This window comes from Plectropomus leopardus, chromosome 2 (genome assembly GCF_008729295.1).
Source record: "Plectropomus leopardus isolate mb chromosome 2, YSFRI_Pleo_2.0, whole genome shotgun sequence".
NCBI lineage: Eukaryota > Metazoa > Chordata > Actinopteri > Perciformes > Serranidae > Plectropomus > Plectropomus leopardus.
The window spans coordinates 23,808,190-23,830,486 of NC_056464.1; the positions used below are offsets into that span (position 1 = coordinate 23,808,190).

General features: G+C 39.6%; 1 protein-coding gene across 2 annotated transcripts in view; it reads right to left on the reverse strand.

Annotated features, from left to right (window-relative positions):
* Window positions 1-16,111, reverse strand: part of LOC121951326 (neurexophilin-4) — a 54,317-nt gene extending 38,206 nt beyond the window's left edge. Inside the window, exon 1 of one of the 2 annotated variants that reach the window (XM_042497616.1) lies at window positions 16,065-16,111. In XM_042497616.1, the coding sequence (XP_042353550.1) occupies window positions 16,065-16,097 (33 nt within the window). In that variant the 5' untranslated portion in view covers window positions 16,098-16,111. Of the gene's footprint in view, window positions 1-13,263; window positions 13,318-16,064 lie in introns of those variants that run through there. The other variant, XM_042497609.1, reaches the window with a different exon arrangement.
* Window positions 16,112-22,297: the final 6,186 nt, after the last annotated feature.

Sequence of the window (22,297 nt, forward strand, 5' to 3'; positions counted from 1 at the left end):
GCTTTATTTATTAAGTCATGCAAAAGAGGACAACAACAACAAAACCCCAGTGGAGATCCAGGCAAGCTAATAGTCCAATATATAACTAAAGAAAACAAACAAAATACCACAGGCTCTCAAAAAATAAGTGTTATGATTGACAATAACTCGCCACTTTAAAATTTTTCAATACTGATGCCAAAATCATACAGAGTTTCAGTACCAAAACAACACTTATTTTTGATGCCATGCTTTCAGAGATATAAACAAGCTTTTCTACAAAGCTTTTTTTTAATTTCACACAAGATTTAAAACTTCTGAAATATTAAATGTTGTCTAACAAGACTAAAGAGTTACAGTGGTGCAAGCAGCTATTTGCACTTAGTGGTGATTTGATGCTAACATCAGCATGCTAACATGCTCACAATGACAGTAGTAACATGCTGATGTCAAGCAGTGAAAAGGTTTACTATGTTTGCCTTCGTAATTAAGCATGAAAACGTGCTAACATTATTACGCATTAGTGCTAACACCTCGTTGCCACATAGCTCTCTGTACGTTTGTTGGTCAACGGGAAAACCATTAATTCAGGAACCTCCGTGATTTCCAATGTGCAAAACTTCTCCTTCTTGTTTTTTTTTTTTTTCTTTTTTCCGGATCCCAATTTTAGAGTATGTTGAAAAATGTTTACTTTTGCATTTGATTTTGGACAAACTGTATACACTGTGTCCCTCAGGAAGTTAGCATGAGTCAAATCGTGTAATTACATAGTTTTAAAGAAACATACTTAGCATATTAAGCTATGCCTCGAGTGCATTTAAAATTTTTAATTTTTGCGGCAGATTTCGGACAGATGTATGCACTGTGTGCCACAGGAAGTTAGCATAAGAGTGAAATAGTTAACATGCTACTTGATCCAGTTCAGGTGCTTGACTGTTTGCTTGACTGTTGATAGTCAAACTATGTAATTGCAAAATAAGAGAGAGAAAAATTTCCTTGCATTGAACACTAAGTCCAAATACTTGATGGAAATATGGACACAAATCAAAACTGTTCAAAAAAGGAGGTGTAAACACATAGTAAAACTGGTGTCTTTACTTTTGCAGGTATTTGGTCGTAGACCATAAACCGTGTCTTCCTCTGTGGATCATAAATATCTTCACAAAATGTCAGGTTAATTCATCCACTAATGGTTGGGAAATTTTGATTTGAACAAAGTGGTAGACCAACAAACTCTGTCATCCATAGAGCCCTGCCACTACCAGCGCTTAAGAAAACAGGCAGACAAAAATTTTGTATAACCTAGAGGGGCAATCAGAGACTTCCGCCAAGGCCAAGTGCCCTATCCTGCAATGCCCTATGATTCGGATTCACTTAAAAATTTAATGGGCTCTTCCCTGGTCCATGCTACACTCTTCCACGAAGTTTCATTAAACTGGGTCAGTAGTTTTTCCATAAACCTGCTGACAAACACACAAACTGAACTGAAAACACTATTTCCTTGGCGAAGGTAATGAAATACAGTCTGAAATTGGACAAAATATCTCACTCAGGAAATATCTGATCAAACAATCAGTCAACAAGATTATACCTGAACAAACATTCAAAGATTATTTCAGTACATCTGAGTCAGTACCAAAAGAGTACAGATACTCAGCCTAACTGTATGTTACTCCCACACAAAAACATCAAGAAGCTCAAATATTTAACACTGAAAAACCTTTTGGCCTCACTGTCAGTTACAGTCAACATTTACAAAAGGGAGACGGCAAATGACGTTAAGGAGCTCCCCCTGCCCTTCTCCTCTGTTCAGGAGGACACAGTGCAGTGATGGATGTGTTACAGGGCCATGACACACCCAGCTGTAATGTCCCTTTATCGGCTTCAGCTAAGTGTTCATTTTCTCCCCTGTGCCATCATGGCTGCACCACCTCAGTTGTAATTGCTGTGTAATAGATAAGCTCTTCGTCTATCACACTGTGGTCATGACAACATGAACATGTACCTTGCGTTCCTGAAATTTACCCTCTAGTTGTATACGTGTGTTTATGCCTGTGCTTGGGTATAATTCATTTTATCACAGCTCCGTTCTATGAATGCACGTCTGCACCACATATCTTTTCGGCAAACAGATTATGAGTAATATTTTCAAATTGATTCCTTTTCAGGCGTTATCGTCTCCTCGTGCATTCCCTTTTTTTTTTTGCCCCCCACAACTCCTCTCAGGGAGCAATTTTCCACAGTCACTCCATAAGGCTTGGTGAGTCATACACAGTACTATTGTAATAATGGTAGCCCATCCATTGAGGCAGGCAAGGATGCATTAAAATGCTATGTGAGTGTGTGTTCTGCGGTGCGGGTAGAGCTCAGTTCAAGACAGATCAGGTGTGGTTATCTTGACCCGGACCTCCATATGTGCCTTGCCTGCTCTACCCTCATCCTCCATCCCTTTGCTTGGGTGGAGAGGGGAGACAGAAGGAGAGAGAGAGCACACAGAGGAAACACAGAAGTTGAGTCAGTATGAAGACCTACGAGGAAAAGCATAAATGATACACAAACTAGAAGAATGAGAAACATGGAGTTTCACAGACTTCCTGTTTCCCAGCCCACCAAAACTCTCCAACAATCTCCATCATCACCACTTCCTCCTCCACCGCCCGAGCTGGCAGATACACAGAGAGCTGTGTTGGAGGCTGGGCGGTGGCTCTGGCCATGAGAGATGTGAGACCCTCTTGGGGTTGAGGCAGCAGCTGTCCACAGGCCTTTTTCTCCAGATTATCCTGGCAGTGAAAGTGCCTGGTGTGGTCTGATGTGGAGCCCGGCGCTCTGCTTCTTTCTGTCTGGCCGTGTTTTCACCGAAGCTCAAGAGCTATTTTTTCCAGCAACAGGTCAGGGATATTTTGTGTTATTATGTTAAAGCTCGCTTTGTGTAGGGACTGTTGAGACACAACTATCCATACTGTGTTTGTTTGGAACTGCTTTCTCTCTCACCTTTCTTTCACATTTTAGTTCAGCCTTCTTAGTTTTGTTAATAATAAAGGAAAACAGAAGTTCTACAGCTGAGAAAATGCAGCAGGACAGGGCGGTTTGATGGCAGGTTAAAGCGGTAAAATATTCTAAATATCTTGTACATTTAAACAGATATTGATTTTATTATGTGTTGTCTGAGCCTGAAATGTCTGCGCATGGTTCTCAACATGGAGGTGGCTAAGCTGGCAGCTAGCAGCTAATGGTGCTAGCACCTAAGTGTGCTAACAGTGTGAACAGTGGAAACAACGGTCAGCAATAATTGCCCATGACTGCTGTATGAGGGCAATCTAAATTGGCAGTGGTTAGCTAGCCAGTGAGTCTCTGTGTGAGTCCTTACACTGGGACGCACATGCACTAACATGCACATGCTGCCGAATCGCCTACCACAGCAAAGAACAGAGAAGCTCAGATTATAAAGCACACAGAGGTATCCTGACTTCATTTTCTGCTTAATACAGCCATAAATCCACTATATCTCTACATATCAAATTATAGTTTGCTGCAACATTAATGCTCTGAATGTTGCATACTGAACCTTTAAATTCTACATTTTCTGTCTTTTTAAGTAGGCCTACAACTCTGATGCACTTTACATTACCATGTGCTACTTCATACTTCTTCTCCACTCCATTTTAAAGCCAATTACTGTACTTTTTACTGCACTAATTTGACTTTGCAGATATGCAGAAAAAAACATATGATGAACATATCAAATTAAATTCCATTGAGTAAAAATTGCACTACCAAGTAGTACACAAAGCAGTAAAAAATTGCTTTTCCACAAGTCTGCAACATCAGAACGCTGCAAATGTGTTGATGCATCTGGCTGATTATCCTTTTGTAGGTTAGGTACTTGAGTTTAGATGATGTGTCTGATTGCAGGACTTAAACTTTTATCTGAAGTTTTTACGGAATATTTCAACAGCATGGTGGGCTGCTGGAGATAATGTTACACTGCCCAAATCAAACACAGATGCAATCAAACATACAGTAATGTAGAGCCATGTATGAACTGAATTCACACATCACACAAAGAACCAGTAAACTGCAAATCAAACTATTTGTGAAACAGCATTGCCTAAATAAATACAACAAAACACAGGAACCTATTAGGTTCTGGACAAAGGAAAATGTGTTTGAAGGACTGACGTGCCTGTGAACCATAACAAAGCAAATGTACTTTGATTGATTTCTATCATTTTTGTTAGAATTATCTTTTTATTATTTAGGATTTTTGGTTAAAATGATTATTGTTGCTTTTTTAGTTGAATTCTTTTCTAATTGTTACATGATATGTACTGTATATGTTATGCACTGTATATGTATATGTTAAGAATATGTGCCCGACCCCAGGAAGAGTAGCAACAGCTGTCCTAAATAAAACATAATATTACAGTTAAGGATCTAAATATTTCTTCCACAACTGTCTATTAATCATTATTGGTCAAATGAGCTGCATCAAACATACTGTTCGGCATAGAGGAGGGTGTGACAGATTTCCTTCTATGTCAATTAAAAAGAACACTTAACCCAATTTTTGGGGGGGAAGTGAAACATCAGCCTCCCTCCCTGACTGAATGATTTTGACGTCCAGATGTTACACATTTGCTTTAAATTCACCAGCTGAAGCAGAAGTTATACGATACAACTTCTGAAAATACAAACTTTATATCACACCCCGATATGACAGCATCGACATTATGCAATACAGTTTGTTGCTTTAATGCAAGTTTATTCAGATACTTATTTGCCAACCAAGCTTTGCAAAATACTCGCAATACTAGCACACTGACATCGTGATATTCTGATTATTTGTATACCTGGAATGATATTTACAATAACTACACAACTCTCAACTATGCAAACACAATCTGTGCAGCAATTTGAGCGTTCCAGTTTTCAGCATCCTGTCACAGTTGCATGTGACAAGTTTTGTTTTGTTTTTTTGCAGGCACCATGATTAAAGTATTTTCCTTTTTTTCAACCTCTCTTTTGGTTCCACTGATTACAACATAGAAAACTAATTCAGAGACTATTAACCAGTGAAGATAGAAAATCACTCAACAAAGTGGATCACTCAACAAGTAAGAAATAGAAACACATCTTGTTGTATCTGTTCACTGCCATGATGCCATAAACTGTTACTGTATGACAGACGTTCTGTTTACCTTTTTACATTAAATGGAGCTTTCTGGAACATCATGAGAGCCCAGACGAGACAGGAGGAGGCGTTTTATTCAAGTTGTCTGCTTCTGCTTCTCTGATTTCCATGTTTTTCTTTCTAACATAAAAGCTTCAACCAATTGCCAGCGTTATTTGCAGTTATGTGAAAGCCCACCATCTGGCATTCACAACCAAGTCAATCCAAACCAAAGCAAGACTCTTTTGACAGCTGGAGGCTAGTTTGTAAAATTAAACATAAAATTTAACTTGATTATTCACAAAAGCCTGTCCTTTCCTTCTGCAAGAACTTTGTCCTATTTATTTTAAAATAACGATTAAAAAAACAGCTAAGACCTGGGATAAAAAGAGAGCAAACACCTCACAGAATAAGTAAAGTGCTATGAAAATGGCAGGTGATGTAAAAACAAAGTAGCAGACTGCAGGGAATTAGCAATAACATCAATCATTTCACTGTACAACTGTGCATAACAGAGATGGTATGACCAGGCTGGATGGAGGGAGCCAATAGATCATTTAACGAGGGTGAGTTTAACTGTGTTTATACACAGAGCCTGGTCCACCTTCTGCTCAATGATTTACAGATTCAGAGCACAACTATCATCACCCAATCATCAGTTATTGGTCTTATGATGCATATATTATTTAGGTGACTGGCAGGAATCACCCAGTTCAAATGTTATCACTCTGTTCAATAGGCATTAGTGGTTATCAGCATTATGGATATAGGTTAGACGGCTCCTCCTACACTGACCAGCATGTTGACTATGGCCAGCAACGGTCATGTTTGTTGTTATACCACAACATGGTTATGACCTGAGTGTTGAAGGGGGTGATGGATGGCGTGACATGTATGCAAGACAGCTGCCAAGCTGCAGACCACTGTTTTGGTCATGGTTGCACTGATGCTGTGATCCTGCCTGATGTCAACTACTACTGCTATCATTATGAGTCATGCTTATTACTATGCACATATGATTATTATTGTCACATACATATATTATAATATATGCATGTAACATACATACTATCACAAACCACATTTATTAATAATCATATTTCTACTACTATTGTTGGTATTATTATTCTTATTGCTGTGCATCTCCACCTCCCTCTCTCTCTTTCCTAAGTATCACTTTGTCAAATTGATTACTATAATTTTATTGTGTTGATCTGTTCTGCACACATAACATCTATTGTATGCATATCTGTCCTGGAAGAGGGATCTTTCCTCAGTTGCTCTTCCTGAGGTTTCTACCTTTTTTCCCCGGTTAAATGTTTTTTCTGGAAGGAGTTTCTGTGAGGGTCCAAAGACAGAGGGATACTGTATGCTGTAAAACCCTCTCAGCCCAACTGATCTGAATTGAATTGTTTACCAGTGAGACATTGAGACGTTTATAGCAGCATTTCTGCCCCCCAAACATGGCTGTTTTATTAAACAAGTCATAAAAGTGTTTCTTGTGGGAATCGTGCCACCAAAACCAGGTGTTTTGAGCCAAAACATTGATCTTTTTCTAACCATAACCAAGTTTTTTTTTTTTTTAATGCTTAAATAAAACCACAGGGTCACCACAGCCTTGTTGATACTTGAAGACTGAAAAAGTTTTGCCAATGACTGCTCAATAGCTGATACGTGAATTCTGAACATACTAACTATAAATGCAATAACACCACCTAACAAAATGGAACCCAAATGGGTGCAGGAATAGGGGCTCATAAAGACCACAGGCTCCTAAATTTGGTGGCCAAGTATATTTTTGGCAGCCCAAATGTAAACTTGTGTAAAAAATACAGAAAAGGCAATTCAACAGAGCCTATATTAACAGTGACACCTAAATAAAAGACAGTAACAGAGAAATACGATAGATACAGTATATTCTCTCACATTCTTTTTTTAAATGTAGCCTTTATTTAGACGGGTAATCTCAATGAGACATGCAGTCTCATTTTCAAGAGGGACCAGATAAAACTTAGTGGCCACAGAGCAACTTTTGGCCATTGGGCCACGGTTAATGTTGAACTCTGACCAGGTATATATTTAAGCAATGCTGACAGCCTGGGTTTGAGAATGGCAGCATCCGTCTGTCGCCAAGAAATTATATTTTGACTCTATATTCAAAATAAATTGCCAATCAAAGTATGGTCAATTTTTTTTTATTATGTCTGCTTTTTGACTCATAAAGAGCTCTACCACTGATGTAAAGCTACCAAAATTTAGCAGATACATCGAGAATAATCCAAAAATTATGCCATCTAAATGTGGTAATAGTTTCCCTGATGGTGGTGCTACAAAAATGCACACATTTTTTTAACAAATCCAAAAATTAAGGATCATACCTTTTTGCCTCATGACTAAATTGTTGCAAAAACCTAATCTCTTCACACTGTTGACTTTCACTGTTTCTGTCATTCAGACATAAACCAAACAGGAGAAGCCCCCGTGTGCATTTCACAATTAATTAAAACTGTTGTACTTTCATAATCTAAGATGATGTAATTGGCACTGATTTAATTTGTCAAGGGCAACTTTTCATTACCAAAACATGAGACATAGTTGCATTTGTCACTTGTTTGTGAAATGATGATGGAAACTATAGATAATATATTTGTATTTTACTCACAATGAAAAAAGAAACCCATTTAAGTTGGCATATGTAAATGATGTGTAAATCACATATAAACACGATTATATTGCTTTCACAAAAAGTATCATGGCAGTGACCTGTTTCATCATCATGGATGAAAAAGGGTGTAATGCAGTCACACTAAAAACTGTACTGGTATAAACAGAAAGGCTGTAAGGTGAGTAAGGTGAGAAAAACATCCTAAATGTAGCACAGAGAGATTATTGATGGTTCAGTTGGCCCAGATTGGGACTAAATTCTGATTAGGTCTTGATTTTAAGAAGTATAAGACCCAAACTGTAAAATTAGCTCCAAAGCCAGTTTGTGTGGGTGACAGTAAAAACACTGCAGCCCCTGGTTCCAGCCATTTCCTGTCTGCCCAAAGAAATATGATCTGCCTCTGCATTTAAACCTCAGACACATCTGCTCTGCTCCAGACGGACGAGAAAGAAGCTGGATGAAGAAGCTGAAATGTGACGAAGCTCTAGGCTTAGACGAGGTAAATGTGTCTGACATGTATATTAAAATGGCGGGACATTTAAAGTCCACTCTTTTATTATCCTCACATCTGTCTGCAACCTCTGTTTTTTTTAACATTTCTGATAGCGCCTTGAGATTCACACTCCCCACCAACAACACAGATACCCCCCTTTAAAAATAAAAATTGTAAAAGTTATGGGTACTTTATTGGTCTATAGAAACCCCACTATAGTTCTTACATTTACTTTCACACTGTGCTAAAGATTTAATAATTAATAATTAATTAATTTACTTCATGTTGCTTGATGCTAAATGTATACTCTACTGCATTTCTAAGAATTATTATTATTTTTAAAACACAACATTACAAACAAAATAAACAATCTGCTTATAAAATGTGATATATTTTTGATGCATCTATTCATTAGCTTTTCCTCGACCAACTACAACAGTAAAATGCTACTTACATGTGTATGCATTTGTAATAATAATCCAATAATATATGACCACCGGTAACACTCACAGGGTAATTCTTCTGCATTACAAACACTTTATTGCCCAGCACTTAATGTACATTTTGTTAATAAAACTTGTTCACTTTTACTACAGTAATAGTGTTAATGCAGGTGTTTTAACCCAATTGCCAGAGTCAATGTTAGCATTGTATGTTTATATGTTGTGACAGTGCTGTGGTTAAATTTAGGCACTAAATACCACTTAGTAAGGGTTAGAAAAACATCATGTTTTGGCTTTAAATACCTGGGAAAAAAAATCCCACTTTTGTTGGTCTTGAACAGAGCAGTTTGCTGCTGTCTGCAGTTTGATCTCACACAGCATCCACCATCCCCTCCTCCTCATGAGGAACTCATCTAACGCACATGTAATCTGAACTACGTCATAATGAAACATACAAATGTAACATATCTGTGGTCTGCAGGAATGCTGAAAAACAGCAGTGCGCACAACACCAAAAATCTTTGACAATATAAAAATGGTGCACGGCTGTGGCAAAGATCAGAGAGCAACAACGGCACTCACCGAAAATTTCACTTTTTCAATTTGGGCAAAAATGAATCGACATGTACGACTTTCAGATATAGAGTTATCAGCAGTGTAACAAAACAAAAATAAATGGCAAATTTATACACAGATGAGGTTCAAACCCCAGTCAAGATAGGGAATACAAAATTTAGTGATGAGATTCATTTGTGAAGGAATGGACAGTGTCAAATTTTATTCTGGCACTTGGGCTGAGAATTCTACCTGTAAGGTAGTATTTTTACAGGGTGTCATTGCTAATTTTACTATAATTAAGGACCTAAATACTTCCACTGCCGGCTAAGATTCATTCGGAAATCACTCCTGAGATTAATTTTAAAAAACAGTGATGAAATGCATTTACTATGCGTGAATAGCGGCCAGATCTCTGACCCAGGAACGCCTTTAACATCCGTGTGTCAAACATGAACAGGTGGCTCCAACAGGAAGCGCACCAAACAACCGCAACAGGCCTGTTGAGCAGAGAGAGCAGCAGCAGCAGCAGCTGTCAATGCTCCTGAATATGTTTTCGGCTTCTCTTTCTTTGTGCCTTAAAAATAATACCATCACCTTATCAATAATTTCAAACATAATGCTCCCCTTTTCAGAACCTCAGGTGCACTCGAGCTGCCAGTCAAACAGAGTGTGCACACGTTGTTTGCAATTGAATTTTGGCTCCAGATTGTATTTATTCTTCTGCCTGCATCATTACAATTGGATCATCTATAAACTGCAGAATAGGATAATGCAGTTATACTAAACTCTGCGTTCAGATTTTAAAAAAGAAGGTTTTAATTAAATCGCCCAAAATGCAATTATGTTAAAGTTTACAGTCCTACATGAGCTCCACAACCTGACAGATGCTTGAACAGAGCAGAGCCTACACGCCCACAACGATGTTTTATCTCACATTAGTCTAAAATATACGACGTCTTTGCACATTTAAATTAAATTCCCTTCTCCTTAAGGCTGATATAAAGCCTGAGGTGGAACTGTTCACTGCACCGCCACCGAGCAAGTGATAACTCATTTTTAAAAGTAATGGGTTGTCAAAAATGGGGCACAGGGGCTGTTGAAAGGGGAGAAAACAAATTAAATAAAAATGGATCGTTGCTTAACCTTAAGCAAACCATGTTAGAATCCATTAAAACACTGGATGAATCTGTGCCATTTTTTAATTTTTTTATTTTTTAAAGAATGCTTTGATCTCTCGGAACAATTTCAGAGGCAATAGATATAGCCGTAATGTGATTGCTTCTGTCATCATGTTTCAACAGATTACATATCTAATCGGTTTGTGAATATAATTTGCACAGATTACAGACCAGTGGTGCCTCCTGCTTGTTGAAACTGGGCCGTTTGACAGTTTACATGATCCGCGGACGGACAGATGGATGGACCAAGAGACAGTGAGTGGGAGGGGAACCACCAACCACCTGGTTTAATCTGTGGTGGAAAAAGCATCTGATCCTGCTCTTCTGATGGCTCAATTTTTTTCCCCCGACAATGGTGTAAATATAAGTGGGCACGAACATGAGGCATGGAAACACACTCCGGTGTATTCCTCATACACATTTTACTGGGGCAGAGACTGAAATGCAAAGCTATGCAGAATATATCAGACATGATTGCAAAGGAAGTAGGATATACAGCATAATGAAATTAAAGTGACTCAGTTGCTGTAATATCCCTGGGGGTATATAGCTAGTTGTTTTATGGGGGGAGATAAGAGGATTTTGTCAGGTTGAGATGCCGGCTAATGCTATTGTTCCTACTGGGAGCATAAAACAGCAAAGAAGCTTTTCACACATCTTTTCTTCTTTTGTAGTGCTGTTACTGTAGATATCATTTCAAAGCACGAGGTGGAAAAAATTAGAATATTGCAGCATTGGACATCATATGCAGGAATTTATACATATACACACACACACACACACACACACACACACACAATGTGAAAGCCCACTCCTATTCGAGTGTGTTTAAACACATTTTTTAAATTAATCTATAAAATAAGTTTTACATTTTGAATGTGGTTAGAAATTTAGATGATAAACTTAGAGAGGATACTTTTTTCCCGTTCTCCTCCTCTTCTCTTTCTCACTAACACATACTTAAACAGGCCACTAAGTTACTGTAAATCGCCACTAAAGGTGTTCAAAGAGAGCATGTAATTAAATTAGAGAGACGGTTAATGTTACCTTTTCTTCCTTCCCCTCCACTGATTCCTCTCTTCTTTCTGTTTGCCAAATCTCTCACCTGCCTTCACTTCTTCACTGGCTCCTTTACCTCTTCACTTATTAATCCCTTAAGCTAATAGTGCTCCCAGGGATGTAACTTGTCATATTATGTCAGCCGAATCACTGTCATCTACGCCGCACACAAAACAAACAAAACTCTCATCCCCCGACTCCTCGGGAAGAAAAAGGAAGAAAAACTATCTAACGCAATCTCAAATGGCACATTACTGAAAAGCATGGCTGATATAATCTAATACCAAGTCGATCCCAATACTTGAACCAGAGTTGCACTCTGATGCGGAAGAGACACAGCAGTTCCACTTTGCAGCAGAAATGATTTGCATTCAATCTTCAAAAGAAGCGTAGGTGTTATTACCTGTCACAATACAACCTAGCCCCAATCTGCCACCAGCCAACAGGGTGGTTTTTAATTTATTTGTATTCTTTTTTTTTTAAATCACAAGCTAAAAGAGAGAACACCAGCTACCGTGGACCACCAAGCCATTGTGTTAGCAATGACGGTTCCCCACCATCCGCCTCCTCAGCTCTCTACAGGTCTCGAACCAAGTCATGTTTAGACTTGTTTTACACTTTTAGGGCTGCTTTTTAAATCTTATTTTAAAAAAAAGTCCTATCAAAACAACAACTGTCTTTTACAACTGCATCTAAAGAAACAGCAAGTTGTTTTTAATGAAAACCGGTAAAAGTGTGTAGAGGGGTGACCCATAATAGAAGAGGAGGAGGAAAAAGAGGAAAGTAAGGAGTCAAAGGTGAGGAAGAGGAAGAAGAGGAGGATCATGGTGAAAAGTCATGTATTTATTCTGTTTCATTTCTGGTTGAGGCCAAACACACTCTGACTGCAGATGTGTGTCTGCTGGGACAGACGCCTCCTATTGTATTTTCTTATGTGCGGATGTTTGGATATAATGACTACATTATTAGTGTCAGTGTAAAGCAATCGGGAAAACACTCTCATATAATGCGCAAACAGCCAATCTGAGCGTGCGTGCACACACACGCGCGCGCGCATTTACACGCCGCACATAATCAGCAGCTGCAGCGACATCAGAGCCCAAACCAGGCGCGCAAACTCTTTACCATGGCGATGCCGAGATAATAAAACAAGCCACGGGCGTGTTTTAACTTCTGAAGAAAAATTAGAGGAAGTTGCTGCGAGCGCAAATAGATAAATAGATAAGGGGCGGGCTGCTTAACTGGGAGTAAAAAGGGTAAAACGCTCTGACAGCACTAATCTGCGCGTTTGGAGATCGGGCAAAAGTCGCGCACTCGTTCATTGAAACTAACAACAGAGAATTAAGCCAAATAAATGCGCCTAGTGCGGTTTTTTTATGGTGTAAATAGCTGTTCGGCAGATATAACAACTTTGAATCAAGTTTTAGTGATCCAAGATTTTATGTAGATGGCAAAATTACAGTGAAAATACGGCTCAATCAAGGCAAACTATAAAATAATAAGGTGTTGCTGCGTCTGATTTTTTTTATTTCTTTTTTAAAGTTACCTGATTAAAAACGAGATTGCACATAATATTTCAGAGCGATTTCAAGGAAACTGACCCTCTGAAAGAATGAGGCAGCTGTTTCTCTCCATACGCAGCAGGAACATTTCTGTTTGGATAAATAAAAAAAATAATGTTTTCGTGTTTTTTCTTCTCAGGATAATATTAAACTCACCTTCCGTAGGATCCACTGGCACAGGAGAACTATGGTCCACCCGAGAACCTGCATGTCACCTTCCTTATAGCGGACCACCCCGAAAAAAAACTACACGTCTCCCCGGCTGAACATATAAAACAAACACCGCGGAGTCCAAGCAATCCCAAGAGGCAGGCGGAGAGTAAAAAGTATCAGGAAAGCAGGAAAACACGCGTAAAGTTGTGCGCTTGTTCAGTCAGTTTAACGGTGCTCTCTATGAGCAAACTTTGAGCGGTGGCTTCAGTTTGTCTGGTCCGCCTCATGTGGCGCATCCATGGTGTTTGTCTCCGGTCATGCTGGACGCTTGCTGGAAGTTTGGCGCGGAGACGGAGTCAGTTTGGAGGGCGGAAGCAAAGAGGGGATTTCATTGAGGATCGCCGGCGCTTCTTGTGTTTTTGGGATACTGAGTGGTTGATTTAGATCTCTCTCTCTCTCCCCATCTCTCTCTCTCTCCACCTCTGTTTCTCTCTCCACGCGCGCGTCACGGCGCACAGCACTTCCCGTTTAATCGCAACCACACTGACCACAACTGCATGTATGAGATCTCTTCCTGTCAGTGTTTGGATAATGAGGTGACTACACTCTCCCATGTACTGCTTAATCACAGGGGGTGACAAGAATTATGTTTCAGACTCCTAAAAGTTAGGGTAGTGTTTAAAAAAAAAAAAAAAAAAAAAGGTAAGAGGTTGGCTTAAAATGACTTTTTGATGCAGACTTTCTCAAAACATTAATTACATTAATTGACTCATACTAGAGCTCAAATGGTCCGTCAGTTTAACTTTTAGAGGAGATACAATACATTTTATAACTAATGATTTCTTCAGTTTGACAAATGCTATTTTTCGTTGTCATATATGATAATAAATTGGATATATTTGAGTTTTCAATGATGGCAGGACAAAGCTAGCAATTTGAAAACAGGCGCTGGGGAATTTTAGATATTTTTAATATTTCATACATTATTCAATAAAGAAATCAGTAGATTTAAATTTTTGAAGGACGGATGGCACAAGGTGCATCCAGATGATACGCTCACTGGCGGCGTCAGAATACGGCTAGAGGGAACCTGTCGAGTGCGTATGAAATGCAGAAGGACGACATCAGGTTGAAACACTGCTGGTACAAACGTAATGTAAGGAGCACCAGTGCACCTTTAAGGGCAGGTGGGATGGGCCCCAAAATCAACTGACTTTCATGCAGGAGTCTGGTGTTTGCTTCCCATCTTTAGGTGATGTTTTTTTTCTACACCTTACAATGTGCCTCTTTTCCCTCCTCATCCGTGACTTTGTTGTCTAATCTTAACCATCCTGTGCGTTTGTAAACAGTCCGACATTGGTTGCCATGTACTCATGTTGTCTAAACAAATTTGCATGGTGCATCGACCCACTTTGCACATTTGTTGACATCTTGGTACCGTCATCCTAAAGCTTGAACAGCTGACGCAGAAGGATACCTACAACATCATAACTAGATGACAAAAGCGGCACCAAGTGACGAGTAGTGATGAAAATGTGTTGATGTTGCTCATTTCTTTAGTAGCCCATAATGAAACACTGGCTCCAGAGAACTTGCATTTTTATGTTACCTGAGGGCCACCGTACGTTGTTGAAAGTGAGATGTATTCAGTTGGTTGCAATCTGCAACCTCATCATTACGTGTCACTAAACACTACACACTGCTCACTTAAAACTAACAAAATATCAGCTGTTGTCAGTATTTTATGTCAGTTTGGCGCTGGCATTAGAGGTTGTCCTGACGTTGAATTTTGGCGCCTGACATCCAACCTAAATTCAACCATATATGCCTAACCATGCTGGTGGCCAACAGGGCTATTTTAAACCACCTCAGTCTGTATATGATATTGGCTTCATTATTCCAATTAATCATGGAAAATGATTCAAGTTACTCAGATCTGTGGCTCTTTAAACAACACACATTTTAGTTGGAACTCTATCTGCATTCATGCATGAGAAAAACCAACAGACAGACAGACAGATGACCTACACAACCACACAAGCTTTATGAAATACACACCATCATGAGCTACGTCTTGAAGTGAAATAAACAAATGTAAAACAATCATTATCTCACACAAAGACCTGAACCTTGACAGCTTCGTTTTCGTGACTGTGTGATGGAGGCCAGTGGCCCGAGCTAGCCACACTATAAATTCCCAGAAAAACAATTTTGAAATATTAATGTTGCATGGATATATTGGGGCAGCGTGGCCCCACATCTCTCCCTGATGGCCAGTCCCAGCTGCTGCCTGCCTGATTGTGGACCTTTAAAATTAACTGATCTGGGATGCACAAAGTGTTCACTCGCCTGTCTCGCGAGCTTATCTGTGCAGAGATCAGCGTGTCTGTCTGCTGGATTGTTAGTGTGTCTCTCTGCGTGGCGTTATATAATGCTGTCAATCAGTCATACGTATCTAACTGAGTGACTGCTGGACGTCTCTTCTGTATAAGCATAATGTCCGTCTCGACTTTCTGTCTGTGTATGATGAAGTGTGTCCCTGCTGGATAACTGTCTGTCTGAATGACTGACTGACTGGCTAACTGTCTATTTGTTTTTCCCAATGCCCCTTTATCAACTTGTCTGTCTTATTGTTTTTTCATCCATTTCTATGTCTGTCGTTTCCAAATATTCACAGTGTGTATTCAGTTCACAAAATTATCCTTTTTGCATCACATTTTGGCCCTGAACCCAAAGACATTTGTCTGCAGATCAAACAGAATTTGCAACGCTTCTTTCTCCAAATGTCAGATATTTAAGCTCACCTGTGGCATGTCGTCATACTTCTTGTCCAGCATTGACACAGGCCAGTTTTTGGGGGACTGCTGGCCAAAGTGCACACCATGTTGATGGATCTGTTCTGTGAGACACAGATGGAGAGGAGTGCCCGCATTAAATGAGCTGCTTTGCAGTTATGTGCGACTCTATATATTGTATATTAGCAATCTGTTGTCACTCTTTGAAATGCAGGCTTTCTGCAGTCTGTCTGTGGCTCTCAGGAGTGTGAGAATGACACAGTGCTGCCTCCCTGCGAGGCAAAGAGTCATTGCATGCAGAGGCAAACTTCAGTGCTGAGACGACTTGAACACTGGGGACTGGGTTTTTACAAGGCGGGGAAAAATAGTTCAGGAATGCATACTGATAACTGCAGTATGATGTGCAGTAAATCTGCCATTATGTGGATGATCAAAATGCAGAAGAAAGAGGTGGTTATGACAAACCTGTCAGTGTTCAATTTCAAGTATGCAACCTTTTGCTGAAAGTATTGTTTGGCTGATGTAATCGTTTAAGTAATCACGCAAGAAACCTGGAGAGAAGGGGGCTAAATCCTGGACAGCGCTATTCTTCTCTTTTCTATCTGCCGCCCTGATAGAACAGAGGACTCTGGTAAGAGAGGAGGAGTGTGTTTTATGGTGAATAAGGACTGGTGTGTTGGTGGGATATGATGTGCCGTCACAGCAAGTCCTTCTTTGGATTACTGCTAACAGCCGCTACACTGCGGTGCTGCCTGTGTTCCAGGGGCGTGTCTAGGGAGTGGCCCTGAAATCTGATTGGCCACCCCAGGTGCTACTCCATAATGACTGGCTATCTGTCTAGTCAGTTTGAACTGTTTGATGTGTAAACTGAATTTTTGTTTATTTCAGCAATTCAGTCTTAAACCTGAGAGGCAGTAAAGTGCCAGAGTAGTGTCTAGCCTGACTCATTTTACATACAAATACGTTGATACAACTGTTAAAAACTTTTATCTCACAGACTTATTTATTTTAATTTTTGGCACTTAAATTTTGTCAGCACTTTTACTTGTACTCTTGTACTATTTACTTTTGGAGGAACGTCTTTAATAAGGTAAGGGAAGCATTATTTTACATTTATGTGGCTTACATTGAGAATTAGTAGATCTGTTTTTTGTTGTCTGTTGTCTGTCTGTTTTTAAACTAACGTACAAAAAGAAATGTAAAAAATAAGTTAAAGGAGCTTATAGAACCACATTTTACTGGACTTGTACCTTGTATATCTTCCATGTGACAATGAAATGACGGACTGATTGAGGCTACGGCTATGTTTACATTACAAGCAAATGTGGCCCTGATCCAGATTTCTTTTAACCTCATGGGTTTTTTTTCTAGTCAGATCCGGGCCACTTTCTAATTTGGCCCTTAATCTGATCAGTGGGGCCATGTGACCATTGTGAGAACAGTCATATTGGACTTCTTGTGGGTTTTTTCCATACATACACAGTTTCTATCCATGCCATACTTCACAGAGCAGGTGCAGATCACTCACCATACAGTGTCAAAGCGGTCTGTGGAAACTACATGAGGCTGCTGTGGTGAGTTGCCCCACTCGCCAGCCAATAGAGCCCAACTGCCAGATGTTTTCCGAAGGGGACAGCTTTCCTACATGTCGTGACAGCCTTGTCGTGAGGCACCAACAGAGATATTGGAATGTGGCCCTGGACATCCTAAGGTTAAGTGTTCCTGCGTGAAACCGCTCCTGACTCGTGTCCCGGCCACACCCACACTTCTCTCTCCACAGAGCTACCAATAGCTGCTAACAAAGCTCATGGACTACGAGTCCATTTGTACAACAGCCCGTTATCCCAAAAACAAATAGCCCATGACTCAAAAGGCCAATTCTGCACGACATGCAGTCCAAAACAGAAGCGCATGGCTAATTATTACACAGAATGAACCTTTATACTATGGTGATCATTGGGAAGATGTGTCATTTATTTATCCCTAAACGCCTATCTTGCAAATGTGTTGGTTTTTGTTGCTGTTCCAACACCCTCATGTAATGTTATTAGTCACATATGAGGCGTTTCAGGGCAGAGATCCATTCACACTGACATTATATGCTATTCACTTCAAACGTGAATGTATACAGTCTAGGCAGAAAAATTTGCTCTGGGTGAATAATCGTAGCCCTGTAATGAGAACGTACACTAAACCAGCAGCTCTCAACCTCTTTCGCAGGGATCCCTTTTTCTATCACAGAATAAACTGATGCAGCAACTGCAGGACGTTTGTGTAAAATGAGCAATTTGGATAATTTCAAGCAGATTATTTCCTGTGAATATGAGTCTCAAAGATGAGTTTTCCTGTATTTATTTTTTAAATTTTATTTTTATTTTTAACAATTATACATACAACGGGCTTCTTTTTTTTGACATGTTCTGTGTTTTCTTCTCCCTGATGCCTGGCCATTGTTCTAGCTCTTAAGTTGTTTTATCTGGGCCCTTTTCTAATGCAGGATGAGGCTGCTTAGCAGAGTGTGAAGGCTCGGTGAATATAACTTGTGTTCAGGTCTTCACTGTGTCCTTTTTTTAAGTTATGTTTTTGAATAATAATCTAAACTTGAAAAAAAAATAGTTTTCTTCACAGACAATAATTAAATGCTGAGATATATATTCTTTATATTTTTTGTAAAAATGTTTTCTTACACCCCTTAAAATCAAAAGGCCTCGCGATCCCCTGTCAAGCTATAACCCCAGGGGTTAGGACCCCCAGGTTGGGAATCATTTGTCAAAACTACCAGGAACAGCTAACATCAGATATCAACTCTACAAAAAGTGACACTTGTGTGCTTCTGTGGAATATCACTTTCCCATTTTTAAAGTAGAAGACTAAGTAGTCAGATTAGTGTGCATCAGGGAATAAACCAATCCTACCCCACTGAAATTACATTTATACAGTATATACTACTTATTTTTAATAATCAATGGGTTTTGACAGAAACAAACTAATGTAACTGGAACTATGTTTTTTTTTTTAATATTACCATACATTTTAATTAACATGTCTGCCAAGTTGTAAAATTTTCAAACATTCACTGACAACATATTCAATTTCACAGTATCAGCTCCTTGCCACTACAGCAGGATTTAAGTTTCTTCATTGTGTTAGAAATCTCGCAGCACTTCCTTCAGGTTAGGGAAAGATCACTCATCAATCTTGGTTGAAAATTTTGAAAAAGTCAACAGTGACTTGAAGCATGACATGTTTACTGTATTATCATCTAATCAAAGCCACCTTCCAGAACCTTAACCTTAATTAATTTAAAACCTAATCATGTACGGGTCTCAGAATACAAACTATATCTGATGTCAAAGCCCTCCACTTAAATCCCCACCATCCCTGACCACTTATACACAGGCATTGTCTCTGAACATAATTTTGGCAGAAAAGGCATTTGTTATGGCTAGGGCTGGGTATTGGTACTCCATACCATTGAGGCATCAATTGAAATAACCTGGTACCATGTAGTTTTGAAATTTCTCCAGTCATTTGATCCTTTCTGTACTAGGAACAGGTATGAGTACTCGAGTGCTCGTTTAGACGTCAGTATTTTGTGGTCATGTGTGACTTGCCACTGTCCCTCCCATATGTGAACATGACTTTTGCATTTTTTGATTATTTAAAATGATTAAAATCTTAATTCACTGTAAAGCTGCGTGCAGTTTATTACTTTTCTCAGCGCCTCCTTGCGCCATTGTCCCTCTCTCTCTCTGTTTACCATGAGACAGGTGTTCTTGCTTTGTGTGAAACCAAGTGAGCTCTCTGTTATTTTAAGGTACATCATCAGCATGTTTCTTTATCCAAACCATAACCACCGTAAGGTGACATAACGTGATGTGCAGTGACATGATGTGACGTGATGCAATGTGATGTTTATTTGTGGGGCAATAATTCACTAGGTATCATATTCACCGAGATACGCTGAGTACATAAACAGAATTTCAGTGTTATATTTGTATTAATGCAATGTTTAGTCAAACATTTGAGACACAGATAATCTCCCTCAGATGATAAAAACAAATACTACTTAATGTTTCTCAGTTATAAAGAATAAAATACTTAACTTGCCATCAAAGACCATCCAAGTACTCTTTTGTTTTCTGTCCGTCTTCCAGCTGCTGTAAATCAGTGTGTTACACCCATTGCTTCATCTTCAGCGGACCATGAAACCTTGTCTATCAAACACAGCAGGTCTCAAAGAATGTGACCATTTCCCATTTCCATCACTGCCCTCCATTCAATCTACTGTCTGTGATTTGTATGGCCACTGCACACTCTGTCCTCCTGTTTCCCCTAATTTTTTTTCCCCACCACTGTCGGAGCAGGGTTGCTGGTGTGAGTGCAATTTCTGATCCACATTGGAAGTGGCAGGTGAATTTCGCCCAGCTGCTCCCCTTCTCTGTTCCACTTAGCAGCAACGCTCCTGCTCAGAGTCACTCGGTCGCCGCGTCGTTATAGTAAATGAATGAACATGCTCTGATCGAGAGCCGAGTGCATCTACTTTCACAAATATCATCCTCACATCATTATTCCACTTTTTTCCCCTCCCCAAATGTCAGGAGAAAGTTTTTTATCATTTCCAAAACCGCGCACTTAAAGGCTGCTCCTGTTTATCATCTTCATGTTTGCAAACAAATGAGATACATGTATCACTGAAGACAACAAATTACAGTCGAGACTAAGTGCATGCAGAAGTCCACACATGTTTAAGCTTTAACCAGCCTTATAGCATGGATTTTGAGAAAAGCAGATGTAGGTGGAGGTGGAGGAGGTAAAAGAGGATAAGTAAGGAGGACAACAGTGTGAGTATGATGGACGAGGATGAGGCAGCAAGTGGAAACAGGAGAATCAGCAAATGAGGAAAAGTAGAAGGGGGGTGGGGGGTAAGAATGGAAAGAAGATGGTAAAGTGTGAACAACAAGGAGGAAGGACTAAAGGGGGAGGAAGTAGCAGAAGTGAAAAAGAAGGAAATGGTCCTGGGGATTAAAGTAAAGCTGTACATATCTACAGCTTAGCTTTTTATTTATAATTTTGCGTCATATCTCTCCTATAGCACCACAGCAACACGAGACAGATGTTCAGGTACAGTACATGATCAGGCCGCATCCTACTTTAATTACATACTTTGGCCTTTTTTAAAATTTTCTTTTTGTGTCTCATATCCAGATAAAATCGAGATTTTTTTTAAACACATGACTAACCATGGCTGGACCTGCTCCAGTCCAGAGAGTGGTGGTAGTGCACTTTGGTGACCAAAAAACCCCAGAAGAAGAACAGCACTGTAACAGTTAGAATTGCTGTTTACAATAAAGCTAGCTATCTAATAACTACCCATAAACAAACACATGAATGCATCACATTTATGGACTGTGAGCGAGACAAAAGCTCACTGTTACATTTCTAATTCACCCATACAGATAAATGCCCCGCATGCCTGAACTGATTATGGATCACAAAAACAACCTGGCTTTCTGTATGATCCAACACGTTCTCACTCCCAACTCATCAAATGGAAGGAGGTAACACACTTCAATGATGATGTCGAATTGGACACAATTGCAGAGCTGGAAAACACTCAATTGGCCATCCTAAGTCTATAGAATAAAGTCTTTTATCTTCTCAATAAGGTAAAACATGTATTAAGGATAATTATGAGAAATTGCAAGCATGCCTAGATGGACAAAGAAAGAATATAATTAGTTATGCCTTCGACATTTTTTCAAATGGTGGAATTTTTAATGCTAAAAATAGAAGGCCCAGCAGTCATTGCAAACATGACAACTACAAGAGTGTGAGGAAAAAAAGTCAGAATGAATGACAGATTCCTTGCCATTGCATGAGGAGCTCTGGAACATGCACAATCACACTGCTCAGTCATACACACACACACACACACACACACACACACACACACACACACAGACGCTAATACATACATTGAAGCGCCAATCCTGGGCTGTCTAACTCGTGGGTTAAGGAACACAATGACGAGAGGTCACCTGGCAGTAATGGAGCCTTTTGTGTGTGGAAATAGTCATTTCCCTGTGTAGTCTCGGAGTATCACAGCAGTGATATGAATCCCTGTCATTCTGTTTTCCTTTCCATCGATTTCAGAAAGGAGAACGTGTAGAAAGGAGAGAGGGTGAGAGAGGCACAGGAGAAGAGCGCACACGGTTTGCCTGTTGCGGGTGTTAGGACGA